This window comes from Bemisia tabaci, chromosome 3, assembly GCF_918797505.1.
Source record: "Bemisia tabaci chromosome 3, PGI_BMITA_v3".
NCBI lineage: Eukaryota > Metazoa > Arthropoda > Insecta > Hemiptera > Aleyrodidae > Bemisia > Bemisia tabaci.
The window spans coordinates 41765608-41780677 of record NC_092795.1 but is presented as its reverse complement, the minus strand read 5'-3'; the positions used below and the strand labels follow the sequence as shown (position 1 = coordinate 41780677).

Sequence of the window (15070 nt, the reverse complement as noted above, 5' to 3'; positions counted from 1 at the left end):
TTTAATTAGGGCATTTTTTCGAGGCATTAAAATCGTTCCATCGTGCCAGAAAAGCTGTTCCTCTGATTTATCACTAGACTCCGGGCTTCAACGCCCGTGACGACAACTGTAATAGCTGTCAGCTGCCAAAAAACCACACTGTTGTTATTATTCGAAGACAACTGTTTGAGATAAAACATATTTTAGATGCGGTTGTCAAGGTTCGCATTGTTTTGGACCCTAAACATAGAATCTATGCCATTATCCTCTCTGGCTGCAAGTTCAAACACCAAATCTTTGCCTTAATATCGGCTGTATGACGTCACTAGAGGTATAATTCGATGAGAGGTTTCCTTAGGGGGCGCACAGTGGATCGAGTCAGTAAGAGAGGTCGGACAAAATTTGGAAACTTTAAAAGCTTATGACTCCGTGCGTACAAAACTTTGAGGCTTTAAAGTGGTTCCATTGGTTTCTTCGTGAAATTTTCTTTAAGAACCGTCCCTTGAAATTTGGAATGTGTCAAATTAAACATCAAAATTTGCAGTTTTAATAAACAAAATAACCTTTCTGACTGGGGCGTTTCGTGATTACCACGATGCCCTTCCCGATAGATTATTCGCTTTTCTCGTAAAAATCTTACCTTAGAAAAGCGTTTTGGAACTAACCAATAAATTTTGAATATTGATCCTTCTTTTTTCGTCACGTACTCAACAAAGATTAGGTGTACTTCTCCGTTATGAAGGCCATTAGGCCATAAGGTACATTAGTCCACAAAGAAAGACCTGGATGTAAAAAAGGACCTATGCGTTTATTTTAGCTTTTTTTGTTAATACGCACACTCATAATCATTGCTTGAATCGATGTCTTTAAACCTCCCGAGCCCAGTGAAACATTTTATGTTCTAAGTTGGAAAGATCTTCAAGTAAGAGTCTAGATTTTACGGTGGCATTTATGCGGTTTTTGAAAGCTCCAGTGGGTTCAATCGATTCGGTCTTGAGCACAATTTCAGTCACTCCACGTAAGTTTTATGAGCTTAGTATCTCCGTCAGCCCTAGAGCTGATTCGTCAACTTTTTCAATTTTAAAGTAGTCTAATTAGGAGCGTTTGATTCGCCGGCGACGATAAACTAGAGCCGTCCCTCAGAGGTGCCAGATTTCCGAGAAAACTTTAATTTCGATGACTAGTAAGGCTTGTATTCTTTTCATTTATTTCCTTTGACAGCGCGGCATCATCCTAAAGCGTAGGTGTCGCGTTGGCTGTCATTCCAGCTATGCCCCATTTTCTCGCAATAATGGGTCACCAAGTCACGGTTTACTGCGGACGCTGTGACTTTTTTCTTTTTCTTTTTCCTCCGACTGAATCGGCATTTTTCAACGATTTTCCAAAGAAATGTTTCGTGAGAATGCACCTTCGGTCTTCAGTTCCATTTCAACATTCGCTTGTAATTGTATGGTTTCTTTCATGGATGCTTCGACAGTTGAGGCAACAAACAATCTTGAATTGCCGGCTGTTGAGAGCTATTAGTTTCCCAATTTCTAGAATTCCAATATTGATTCTAATTTTACATGCTTAACTCACGATCTACTATCGAGATCTCAAGGAATCTAGCGCACTTTGCATTGCTTTTAGTTTTACTGAAATTTATAACCTTTTTTCGTAAGAAATTTAATATTTTGCAAGTTTCAAAGGAAATTCAAATTTAAACTATTAGGGACCGTAACAAATTCCAAAATATTGACGCAGTGTAAATTATTTTTCTAGGTGGCGGTAGCCACCCCGGCCCAATCCTAAAAAACTCCCCCTAAAAAATGACGAGACCAAATGAAAAGAAAAAAAAAATATTAATAGACAACAAATATTCCTTCAATGATCTTTTTGATACACTTAAACTGCTCTCAATTTGTTGAATACTGCAAAAAAGTTATATCCTCACTACCAACAGTCAAGCAGACTGTTTCAGTTTTTAATGTTGGATTCTATTTTTTTAAAAGCGGTATAGCCCTTTCCTTTAGAAGGTCAAATCAGCGAGAAGTAATTTCTGAGATAATGAACCGTACCAGAACCTAACAAATCTTCTTCGACTGTAACATCCCCTGACACCCCATGGCACCATGGCCACCAGTGAAACACCATTTTCGCACGTAATTTTTCAAATTATCTTTTCCTTCGTAGGATGCCCTTCACTGGTAGCAGCTGTTCGTGTCCAAAGGATATTAACAAGGAGACCTCAGCTCAATCCCTTTTCCCGGAATTACCGTTTAAGCGTATTTTCCGGAGGGGAATGTTTAGTAATCTGCTCCCCGACCTACGTTCTTTTTGACCTCAGCGCCCCCCGCAGCCGGCGCTTGCCGCACGGGGAGGAATTAGATGCTCGTTAAACTATAAGCCATGTGGAGGTATTTTTAGGTTTGTTGCTAATGAGATGCGATAAATCTCGCGCTTCCCGAAATGGCGAAGGCCTGTGCTCGGTCGAAGGCAAATTGCAGCTTTGAAAAAATATCGGTCATCGCGAACACGAATGCCCCGAATTATCATCTTTTTTATGTTGCCTGATCACCAGAGTGAGAAAGAGCGACAATTTGCATATTTTAGTCGCGTATTTAGGTGTACCATCGTGGTAATTTTTAAATGAACAGAGCGTCTGGTGAAAAGAAAGTGAGTGTCACCAACTTATACGATCATAATTTTTTGGACAGTTTTTTGTTTTTCTTAGAAGTGGCCTGTGGTGTAGATTCTTTTGGTAATTTAAGGGAATTTCTCTTTAAGGTACACGCCACAATTGTCCTGAAATCAATATAGAATGCGCACAAATAATCTCCTTTTTAAAAAAAATAAAACAGTCAATAACAGTTCGCGATATAGCTGGTGTCACATGGTTCCTTTGCGCTATGTGGTGCCAAAATAATGATTCGATCATCAAGTAACAATCATTTGGATTACATTTTGCAATAAGGAACCACTATTTCTGGCTCTTCCATAAAAGCACCTTTCTGCATAGGAATTAATGGCATAAATGCTGTTTGTAAAATGAGCCAGAAAGAGTGGTTTCTTTTTGCAAAATGTAGTCCATTTGATAATTTGCTTCTGATACGGAAGGTTATTCATAGTATTGTGTATCTATGGCGTGGAAGTTCTGTATGCGCTTTGCGATCGCAACTAGATTCACGATTATACTAAAAAAGGTACCGTGTTTCTGACGGTGTAATACTCTCACTGCCAAGTTATTGTTATAGAATAAAAATGAGAATTATTATTTCTCGAGATTTTCTTGTTTGGTTAATCATAAATACTTTTTCAACATGTTCAGAGTTCGCAAGATTTGCGTGGACGTGTCAGGATCAACCCCCGTTTTTCCTGTATTTATCATCAAAGCGTCCAATTATCACTCATCATCGCCTTCCAATTATAATTTTACTGCTTTTTTTTCCTCCCGGTGCGCTAGTTTTGTGGATGTAAAAGAAACATATTCGTGCAGCGACGCACTGGTCGGTTTCTTGACCTCGACAACGGACCATTCCGTGGATATTCGAAACAAATATGGCATTAAATAATGTATGACGTACGATCACAAGACGGCGCGTGACCAATAAGATGCGAGTGGGTGAACGATGAAGCATCGAAGCCTCCAGGACGGTCAAATGTGGGCGCTGCGCTTTGCCTGTGAAACGGTCAAAACGACCACTTCACTAGAGCATGGCCGTGCAATGGAAGCTTGCAGGGAAGTTAAATGGTGGTTCTGAGATGATATGACGAACTATTTTAATGACAGACATTCCTATAATTGTAGAATACATATAAAGAAAAAATTAAGCCTCATGAATAAAATGCATGGATACTGTGTCTGCACCACTCTGATCAATAGTTCGAACCTTTTTCTACAGTATGCCCTGGTTCAGATCAGAGACATGTATTGAAAGTTAAATTATTCAAAATGAATAATACAACCGATTAAACCATAATCAAGTCTATATAGCTGCATTAAACATTTACACTGTACTCTGTAACATGCGCGACTGTATTCTGCATTAATACAAAATACGACCCTTTTTTCAGTATAAGCGTCACCCCTGATATTTTTGAACGAACAGAGATAGAGACTCAAAATTGTGTGAGTGCTTCTAAGTTAAAGGAAGGAACCGTTGAGGCCGCCAAAATCTCAAGGGTATATCACCCTGGAAATGGGCAAGAATATAACCCTACGGGTTACAGGGGTAGTGCAGGATTTTTAGATCACCGTGTATAAGGTTCACCAGAAGGGCACCACTTGCACTGAAGACTTTCTACTGTTTTTTATGGAGTTGCTATGGGGTCGTTCATAAAATATGTAATGTTTTCTGGGCACAGGAGGATTTGAGCCTGCATTACCTGTTTGTAACAAGCTGCAAATTTCTCAGGCCTTGTCTCCACGGGATGTTTCGTGGGCTTTGTCCTAGGAAAAATCTCACTCGTAAAGTTGGGAAAAATATTGTGATAGGTATTAATATCTATATTAATCCCAGTACCAAGTAAAGTCCTTGCGAAGTCCTAAGAGCGTCTCAGAGAGAAGAGGAAGACATTTTGTTGTTTTGCTTACGCGGGGAAAAGCCCAGAAGTTTCCTTTCTGAGATTCGAACTTGGAAAAATCCCATGAAGCGTCCTCGTGGAGACAAGGCCGTAGACTCCAAGTCTGAAAATCGTAGCAAAACTTTAACATTGATCATTCTTCGAACGACTCTGTAGGTACACACATGCATACATGTGTTTTCGCACATGCTTATAACCTAGGAAACCGTCGCTCATCGCAAGACTCTTCAAAGGAGAGTTCTGGGAATCGGGCTGAACGTGTCGATCGGAATGACGCAAATATTGAGTTATGGGCCGATAAAGACGGCTGACCGTCATCGATCAGCGCGTAGCGCATGTGCTTCTTCTCGCGAGTGCCGACAACGCAACGGTTGCGGTCGGAAGGTGGAAGGTCAGTGGACACCTCGGCTTTGGCTGCACCAAATTTATCGAGTTGATGGGAAAACAAATTCCAAAGCGAGGCGGGTCCCCTCCGTCGCGGCTGCAAGATTCCATACTTGGAGCGCCAGCCGCGAGACTCGTGTCGCCGTGCCCGATGCCAAATGGACGTCGTCGAGCGAAAAGGAACCAGGATTCGCCGAGAGACAAGAGGTCTGCTCGTTAGTTGCTGGTCAGCGAAACTTAATGGGAATATCGTATACAATTTGCGCACCGCAGAATTGCAAGCCGCCCCCTGTCTCCCGACGAATTTCTGTTCGAGTAGCTCAATGATCTCTAAATTTTAATCACACTTTCACTTTGCTGAAAGTGAAGATATAGGTGTTACGGTGGAGGTCACATGGACCATTTGACAGATCAAGAATTTAAATCTCTTGGAGTTGTGTTTTCTCATCAAAATGTCAGCAGAGCACCATGAACATATCGAAAACTTAAAAATCACCCACAAGTGTGAAATTAACTGTTGTCGTTTACATTGAAATACCTAAGTGGATTCAAAATTTCCGCCCGTGAAAACACCAACATTTATGTACACATATCGCTTTTAAAACACACTCTGGCGCTCTGCGACACCCAAACGTCACATGTGTTTATCTCCCCGAAGGTTATTGGGCAACTGATAGGTACCAATATCATTCTTTCCCCCCCTGCCGTCATCTTTTCATGGGACGTCCTCATCGCCGTCTTGTAGGAGGTACCCAATTAAAACAAGTTTTACTCAAATAACGAGGGTCAAAGTGGCCATTGAATAGAAACTCGACTTTTTGTGGTCCGCAAATGCGGAGAGAAATTTTTGTATTTGAGCTCAACTGGGCAATGTAGCGTCATTCAGAGGCGTCGATCCACGTCTCATTCGTCATTAGCTATGTCATCGCTGATAATGTTGTGTGTGGATGGGCCTTATGACGTCATGCAGTGCCAAAATTTAAACACAATTTTCTCGGCAGATGTTGCGCTTTGATCTTTATCGGATGTCCGCCTAACACGCTTAAGATCTATGTGAGGACGTGGATGCTCTCTTGCATTGCACTTAAAGTGATGTCATCTCTAAAACAGTCAGAAAAGCGGCCTTTGGAATGGATCATGCTAACGTTCGGTGGAGTTAGCGAGCAATAAAATTTAACGAGCGCTGCGTCGCAGAACATATTCAAAAATCGCCAAAACGGAGCGAGCTCACGACAAGGTTGTAGTCGGAGTCTGTTCCGTTCTGGAGATGACATCAGTTTTAGTTAACTCTCACTCAAACTGCGTTGCCAACTATTCATGTAATACGCATTTTCAATGTAGAACTTACCTGTATGATTTCCGAAGGAAAAATTACTGGTGCTTTTGTTTTTGGCCAGTGTTTCAATCGAATTCATATTAGAATTTAAAGAGTATTTCCATAAATCTCGAACTTGAGAATTTTTAGTCTATTCCCAGTCTAGTCGCCATTTTCCAACGCGCGCTCATCAAAACGGTTCGTGGTGGATACTGTTTTTTTTTTTCTTTCCTCTTGGTTTTTATGTTAAATGCATAAAAAATATGTAATACACACATCTTTTAAATTTGCATTTTTTGTTGTTGTTACAGGGACAAAGAAGATGGAATACAAAACTCGCCAGTGGCACGAGAAATGCTTCAGCTGTGTAGTCTGCAAGACCCCGATTGGCACGAAGAGCTTTATCCCTCGCGAACAGGAGATCTTTTGCGCCGGCTGCTATGAAGAGAAATTCGCAACTCGATGTGTCAAGTGCACCAAGGTGAGCCGGTCATCTCTCTTTGTCCCTTAAAAAAGAAGTTTTCTCTATTAATTAACACTTCTGTTTTTATAAGCGTAAATCTGTTACGTTATCGTGTTTACATCTATTGAAAATGTCTGAGTAGAGGCATTGAAATGAATGAAAAATTAGGGTGCCAGACACCTACATATACGAATAGTGGCAAATAAAACTTGCGTTTAATTCAGGAGTTATATGACAATCTCATCGTCATCGTGCTAAAGATCGTCAGTGTTAATATCCAAAAAATACTTACCCTCTTACTTCAAAACATGCAATAGTTCGCAATGAATATCCTCGTCACTGATGTTACAAAGGTCCTTAGCTCCCAATATATTCTCATTTTTCCGATTCTTAGGGATTTTGCCCACACTCTGTCTGAAATGAAACCATCCTGAGGATTTATTTCTGTCTGTATATTTGATTGATGGCCTGATTTAATCAAATTGATTCACGGCGATTGAGAATAGAGTTGAGCGGATAGTAAAGTATCGCAGATAATCAAATTAAACGCAACAGACAGAGCTCAAAACATCAATTTGAAAGGCTGTCATCAACAACCAGAAATACGCTGCACAAGGCTTAGAGGTACCTCAGTTAGTAGAACATACATATTTTCAGATATCAGGATTTTACACTTCTTTCAAAGGCTTGGGGACATTTTCATCATACTTTGCAAACAGACCGAGGTTAAGCCTTACCATGCGATCGCAAAAATCAGTAACGTGGTTAATCAACGCTGCAGCGCTTTATGTAATTGTGTTTTTGCGTTGTAGATCATCACAAGTGGAGGTGTGACATACAAGAACGAGCCATGGCATAGGGAGTGTTTCGTGTGCACCCATTGCAGCACCTCTTTAGCCGGACAACGGTTCACCTCCCGTGACGACAAGCCCTACTGTGCCGACTGCTTCGGAGAGCTCTTCGCCAAGCGCTGCACGGCTTGCAGTAAACCAATCACAGGTACGCTCACCCACCAAAAATACCAATTTTAAACCATCGATGAAATGAGTTCCACGCATACATAAAAAAGATAGCCATTAAAAAATAGTAACTTCCTTTTGATGATATGACATGTAATTGCAATGAGAGAAGCCCCTGCAATTAGTAAAGATGCAACATACACAACACGCCGGTGTTGTAGCGATAATTTTACCAATTTTAAGTAATTGCACTTCATCGCATTCTGTACCATTTGGATCATATATTTCAATGACGAAATTTTATGATAATAACAACGCTGCAATTTTATTTGAAAAGTGAACATTTTTCGTCGTGATAGGTACCTACTTAAGGGAGCATTCATAAATTATACATAACGCAATGTTTCGGCATTTTTGATGCCCCCTCTTTACACTTGTAACGTCTTGTAACGCATCCATGGACCCCCCTCTTGATATTACGTAACTTGACAGACCTCTCCTCGTCAAGATCCCACAAAGTGTCAGAAATTGTCGATTATATGGATGGATAGAAGTATTTTCAAAGATAGTGTCCCAAATAACGTTGAAGAAACTGAGGATGATACATTGTAGATTTTGTGTGTTTTCTTACTAGTAGAGAGGGTTGTGTAACCATGGCACTCAGCTCCCTGTCCCTTGTAACACGCAGGCTCATACCATTTCCTATCCTCATAGCGTTACGTAATTTACGAACGCTCCCTTGGTTTGAAATTTGAAGTGCTCTAAAGATATTTTTAGAAATAGAGAAATGAGGCATGATTTCTAACTCAAGCATTGAAAGTCAAATCTTACAAGGGGAACTTCCCAAGCTGCCGCCTTCGATCGGGCTGAAAAAATTCATACGAACTCTTTGGATGAATTTATTTGACCCGTATTTTTTTGTTTTTTCCAACGCCCCCTAGAAACCCCCCAAAAAAATTCCGGAAAGTCTTGCTTTGAGCGCTCGAGCGTATATACGTAGTATAGCAATCACTTCTTATCAGTCGGCGGTGGCTCTGCGGTAGCGCGCTTGCCCAGTGTATCAGCGGTCCCGGGTTCGAATCCCGGGCGCCGCGCCTACTTTTTACGACCGAATTTTATATTCTCACACTTTTTCACATCGAATCCCATTTAATACAGTGGAACTTAAAACATCAATTAATTTACAACCATCATCAAACACAAATTGATCTACGATCAATAACTTCTTCAATTTGAAGTATAGATTTTTTTTGTGGATAATGACGGGAAAAATCATGACGCATACGGGTGATCGGGAGAAATATGTTGATGTGAGGGGGCGGAGCGGGTCGTCGGCTAATGCAAAAGTACAGTGATTGGCGAGATAATCGCGCGCGTATCCCCCCCCCCCCCTCCCAAAAAAAATCTATACTTCAAATTGAAGAAGTTATTGATCGTAGATCAATTTGTGTTTGATGATGGTTGTAAATTAATTGATGTTTTAAGTTCCACTGTATTAAATGGGATTCGATGTGAAAAAGTGTGAGAATATAAAATTCGGTCGTAAAAAGTAGGCGCGGCGCCCGGGATTCGAACCCGGGACCGCTGATACACTGGGCAAGCGCGCTACCGCAGAGCCACCGCCGACTGATAAGAAGTGATTGCTATACTACGTATATACGCTCGAGCGCTCAAAGCAAGACTTTCCGGAATTTTTTTGGGGGGTTTCTAGGGGGCGTTGGAAAAAACAAAAAAATACGGGTCAAATAAATTCATCCAAAGAGTTCGTATGAATTTTTTCAGCCCGATCGGAGGCGGCAGCTTGGGAAGTTCCCCTTGTTAGTGTTTAACGAAATGCTTCCGTTCTCTTAAACCTCGCGAGTAACAATGAAACATGAAAACTTCGCACAGTGGTTCGAGTTAATTAGAGGACATGAAATTTTTGACCCAAACTGAAAATTTCGGTGTTTATTTCGTTATATTTTAAAATGCAAGGGGTGTTTTCAGAGGCAAATCTCACGATAAAACCAATGAAACCACTTTTAGAACCTCAATGTTTTGTAAAAACGGAGTTATAAGCGTTTAAAGTTTCCAAATTCTGTCCAGTCTCTCCTGTCAACTCGATCCACTGTGCGTTGGTACAATGAAAAGAAATTAATTATTGACTAATTGGCTACGGTAAAACGCGAGGAACGCCATGTTTGTAAAATAATTTGAACGGTTTTTTGGCGTAGGTATTGGCGGCACCCGGTTCATCTCGTTCGAGGACCGACACTGGCACAACGACTGCTTCATCTGCGCCACGTGCAAGACCTCCCTCGTCGGACGGGGCTTCATCACGGACGCCGAGGACATCATCTGCCCCGAATGCGCCAAACAGAAACTCATGTAGATATCCTAACCTAGATCTAGCACACCCTTTCCCCTCAATCACCTCACAATTCACTCGTAACAACCATTAAAACCAAACCATGTACAGTCAACTAGGTATATGAAACCCTCTCAGGCCCAAGCTTCAGCTGTCTGGAATTTATCCACCGCAAGGCGGCGGTCGGCTGGGAGGAAATTGAACTTTCAGGGGTCCGTTGGAGTGTGTTGAGGGCTCGTCCCGATCCTGCGTGTTGAAAAAAATTGGTCCATGACGTTGCCCAGATCCAGCTTGGGTCAGCAGTAATAACACGGAAACTTCGGTCACTGGACCTGGAATTTTATCAGTTACTTAAGCGAGAATCAGCGTATGCTCTAAGCAAATTTTCAACGCCCGCACTGTTGTTTCAGATAAAATGTTTACTCGTACATAGTTCTGAGCAACATGACAAGTTCGCGGTCGTGTTCTGCACGTCACTTAATTTGTGATTTTGTTCGAACGCAACTTTCAGCAGCAATCTAGTTCTAGTAATATCGCATTCTACTTGCCTGTTCTCCTTTTTCTTCAACAACAACTTCAACAATAAACTTTTCTTACTGGCTGCACGACACTTGCGCACACTTTTCGTACCGATAACGGTTGCGCACAAAATTCCGAATTTTCATTTGCGCACAGTTTTACCGATAACGTTTGCGCACACTGCACTATGTGGCAACGCTGCACCTACGCAACGCGAATCACCCGGACACCGGGCCCGGGTTTGTTATTGTCGGCGAGGTGCATTATCGTGTTGTGATAAGGAAGGTCCACGACAAAAGGAGGAAGAGGTGTGTCTGGAAAGGAGTAACTCAGTAACCTGCGGACCGTTGCTGTCAACACAGTGCCGAATTTTAAATTGTTTTAATGTGCAACTTTTTAACGTGTTTTAGCTCGAGTTTTAAACAGTTTTAATGATAATAATCGTTTTTAATAATCGTGAGTTGTTTGACAGCATATTTTAAACCGTTTTTATTCCTTTATTCGCAAGTGTGTGTGAGTGTATTTCAGTTAAAATTTAATAAAATGAGTTCTGATACGGGCTTTCAGATAATGAGAAGCAATAAAGGCAAACCAATGATACTAGTCGAAGGCTATAAATTCCGACAATTTCGCGTTAAAAAAAAAAATATACATTGGCGGTGTTCGAAAAAAGAGTGCCGGGCTACGATCAAAACAGATGTACCGATGACTACTTTGCTTGAAACGACCAACAAGGAACACAGACCGCAACATGCTCCACCAAGTGATAAAGAAATCGAGCTGCAGCTTATAAGAACCAGTCTGAAGAGAAAAGCAACCGAAAATCTAAATGAACCACCATTGAAATTGATACGCCATGAGGTTGAGAATTCAAAAAAGGTAACATTTTCTGACCTACCGTCCCTTTCACAGTCCAGTTATCGCGCTAGAAAAAAATTGAAGAAACCCGTACCAAAGAACATTGATGGGGCTTTGGACGGGATGGCCAGTACGGTAACCTCTTCCGATGAAAAGATTATTAGAGTTGATAAAAAACATCAGATTGTCGCCGTAACATGTAAAGAAAACCTGCAATTTTTGGTCGACTTCGATGATGTTATTTTGGGAGACGGAACATTCACTTATGCTATTTATTCAATTAATTTAACTATTTTTTACATAATTCATGTGGAAATAAGCACCTCACACACACTCTCAAACTCACTCACTTCTGTTTCATCACTCGTTTACTCGCCCCCTCTGTTCGGTTTTAAACAATGCGTGCGTATAAATATGCTCCGTATAATGCAGCGTTGCCACATAGTGCAGTGTGCGCAAACGTTATCGGTAAAACTGTGCGCAAATGAAAATTCGGAATTTTGTGCGCAAACGTTATCGGTACGAAAAGTGTGCGCAAACGTCGTGCACCGTTCTTACTAACATCAGATTTGTACATCAGAGAGGGAAATGTTGTCTCTTAAGACTCGTTTTCGGTGCCATTATCGACACGTTCTAACGCATACGACCCCGCTTGCCTATCCATTTCTGTTTTGAAGGTCGGCCCCTTTAAGTTCAATCATCTTATCATTGATTTACCCTTATGTACATTGTACCTGCATAGAAAATTTTGGAAGTTTCAAGAATTTTCACGTTGGAATCGCCACGCCATAAGCGTATCTACCTCAAATACGAGCCAAATGTTGGGCTATGCATAATCAATTAATCTTCTCCGAACTTCCAAAATTATCTTTTGCATGTGGTTTTGCGCCCCAAGTACCTTCTTTCGCCATAAACAATATTGAGTGAAAAGGGAACCTCAAGCACGTGGCGAGATTTATTTTTCCTCACGAAGAGAAGAAAGATTTTGTAAAAAGACTTGCCCAACGCTTTTCTTTACTAATATTCTTTCGTTCACAAGTATTCCAACTTTAAAATGTGACCAATCAGTACGTCCAGTATCAACACCTTGAAATGACACTGAAGAACTTTGTGGACGATCATCGGTTGAAAAATGCCGATTGAGCTAAATATTATGCATGAATTTGTTGGACTATCCCTGGCTCTATCTTGATGATGGATTTTTACTGATTTCAGGTCAGGTCATTAGGTAGGACGTGACCAGTCCGTAGAAAGGTCAGAGATCAGGTTCAGTTTTGGTTCAATGTCGCCGGTTAAGTTGACAGCCGTAGCGTAGGGGTCCCCAGCGTGCTAACCCAAACAAGCTGCATTCTAGCGTAGACCCGTAAAAAATTGTATCAGTCAAACTAACATTTTGGTGCTAGATATAAATCTATTTTTACTTTGTCATATATTTATATACATATACATCTATTTTTTTAGATATCACCGCAAGAGGCTTTCATGAGATAGGTATTTTCAGTATCCTCGTCCATTAGCGACCTTAATAGTTACTTCACAGACTCATACAAAGAATATAAGTTTGAAACTTTTCAGTTATGCTTACCAGATTCGCCCTTTCTTAACCTAAAAATCTGGAATATGAGCTTTCGCGTGACCTCATTTTATGCATGGATCCCTATGGTTTCTTCCCTATAGCATATCTATACATACTATCGTCCCCAATCCTCTCAGGGACCCTCCCAATTAAAGTACCTACGCCATTTCCCGCCCTTATTTGATTTTTTATTTAAACTCCCTCTGAATAAATAAGTCTACCTTGCTGCATGCCCTCTTCTTTTTTGCACCCTTATCCTTGTATCAGGCTATCTCTTGTGTAAATTTTTCTAATTCCACTAAACAATGTCCTTTAGAGTCTTGAGACATCGCCTACAGCATATGTTTCGTGGTTGGTCTCGTGTAGGTATTTATCCTAATTCTGTGCCATGAGGTTCTTTATATTGTACCTGCATCCTTTTGTCCCATTCTCAGCTGTGCTTGAAATTCCCCAATGATATCTTTTGCACCTACCTCTATTAAGTTGAAAAATCAGAACATTAAACCTGAATGAATGATCATCCCTCATCAAATACTCAAAGTGTTGAAGAGCAGGTATTTTGTAATATTTCACCCATACATCTCACCAGATACCTGTACTTAATCCATCTTTATCTATCTCTTACACCTTCACCAATTCAGGGGAGGACATTTTTTTAGTCATTTGTTTTCTTTTTTATTCAAAATTTGTTATCGATTATGAAAATTTTCGTATTTTTAAAGCTATAGCAGTTAGATCTGTAGAATCCCAATGCCGAAAAAATATGGCTTGGAAGAACAATTTGTTAACTGAGTCTGGGATTAATTGAAAGGGGACTTTTTAATGATGTATGCTCATTCCGTGAGCAAGTGATTAATTTGTTCCCTTTCCTCCTCCCCCAACGCTGGCAAAAGTCATCTGCACGCACTCGCTTCAAGTAAATTTTTGTATTTTTAAGAGACTTACCCATTTTTACTCAATAGAATTGAGTGTAATTATTTTTGTAAAATTATTGTCTAATATCAGTAGCTTAAAGTTAAAACATAGTAGCTAACAAATCGTATCAAAACCTACCACTTACCGAGAAAAATATTTTAATACCTAGACAGATTTGTTGTTTAATGCTTTATTGTTTCTATGTTAATGTTTTGTAAGTATTTATTTTATCCTTTAATTTAAAATGTACTATCATTGTTATTGTTTTTTTGGGGGGATCTTTTATGAAGTCGCTGTTGGCAACTTCGTAAGTCATCGATCGCAGGAAAATTTCTGGCGGTGAATTCGGTGATTTCACCCATGTGTTGTCAGTTTAAGTCAATTTTTTCAATTGTCGTTACACTGGAGTGAGCAAAGTATTTCTAGCAGGTACTAAACGAGTCGGTAATATGTGACACTTTACTGTACCGAGATCCATCCCTCTGAATTGTACTCTGTGTTTTTAAAATCCTTCAATCAAAGAAATAAATGTTTAATCTACATATGTGCTTTTGCCATTTCTTTCAAAATCCTAGAACCCTATCAGTGCCCTAAAAGTGAAAAAATATCTACTTCCTACTCCTGATTTTATGCTTTTTTCGCCTGGTGCAGGATTAATTTTAGTTAGGCACATCTAGGGGGTGGCCTGGGAGACATCCTGGAGGCTTCTAAAGCATCTCGGTTTTTTTTCTCTTTTTCTCTTTTTTTTTTTTTTTTTTTTTTTTGAATCGGGAAGTCCAAAAAGTCTGTCTTGTGGCATTTCCCGTTTATTCAGTTCTTTCCCTCTAATAGTATATCGAAAGGAAGAATAAGAAAAATTTCACATGCATATTTACAAAAATTAACGACAGAACCCCAATTTATTTTTGATTTGGACTTATAATATCATATATTCAGCAAATTTGACCTTAATTTCTCTCAAATATCAATAGGATATGAGACATTTGAACATGCGTTGATGACGGCGCAGAGATACAACTATTCGTACTTGATGGATGTCCGTGTTGCGTAGTCAAAATTGAAGGCGCCATGGCGTGAGACATGAACTCTCAATGCTTCATTCTATGTTGCCAATTATGTGTCGCTTATATTCAAAAGAAAAGTTGAAAAAGAGGGCCGATTACGTCTTTTTTGGCTTCGGCTGTGTTGATCA

The 15070-nt window shown here is 40.2% G+C and overlaps 1 protein-coding gene across 9 annotated transcripts in view; it reads left to right on the top strand.

Moving 5' to 3' along the window:
- The window catches only part of Lmpt (four and a half LIM domains protein limpet), a 220117-nt gene extending 205697 nt beyond the window's left edge, over positions 1-14420 (top strand). For 6 of the 9 annotated variants that reach the window (XM_072298381.1, XM_072298384.1, XM_072298383.1 and 3 more), the window contains 4 exons: positions 6553-6722; positions 7517-7703; positions 9877-10030; positions 12603-14420. In XM_072298381.1, coding sequence (XP_072154482.1) covers positions 6553-6722; positions 7517-7703; positions 9877-10030; positions 12603-12615 — 524 coding nt within the window. In that variant the 3' untranslated portion in view covers positions 12616-14420. Of the gene's footprint in view, positions 1-6552; positions 6723-7516; positions 7704-9876; positions 10403-12602 lie in introns of those variants that run through there. The other 3 variants (XM_072298380.1, XM_072298387.1, XM_072298386.1) reach the window with 1 other exon arrangement.
- Positions 14421-15070: the final 650 nt, after the last annotated feature.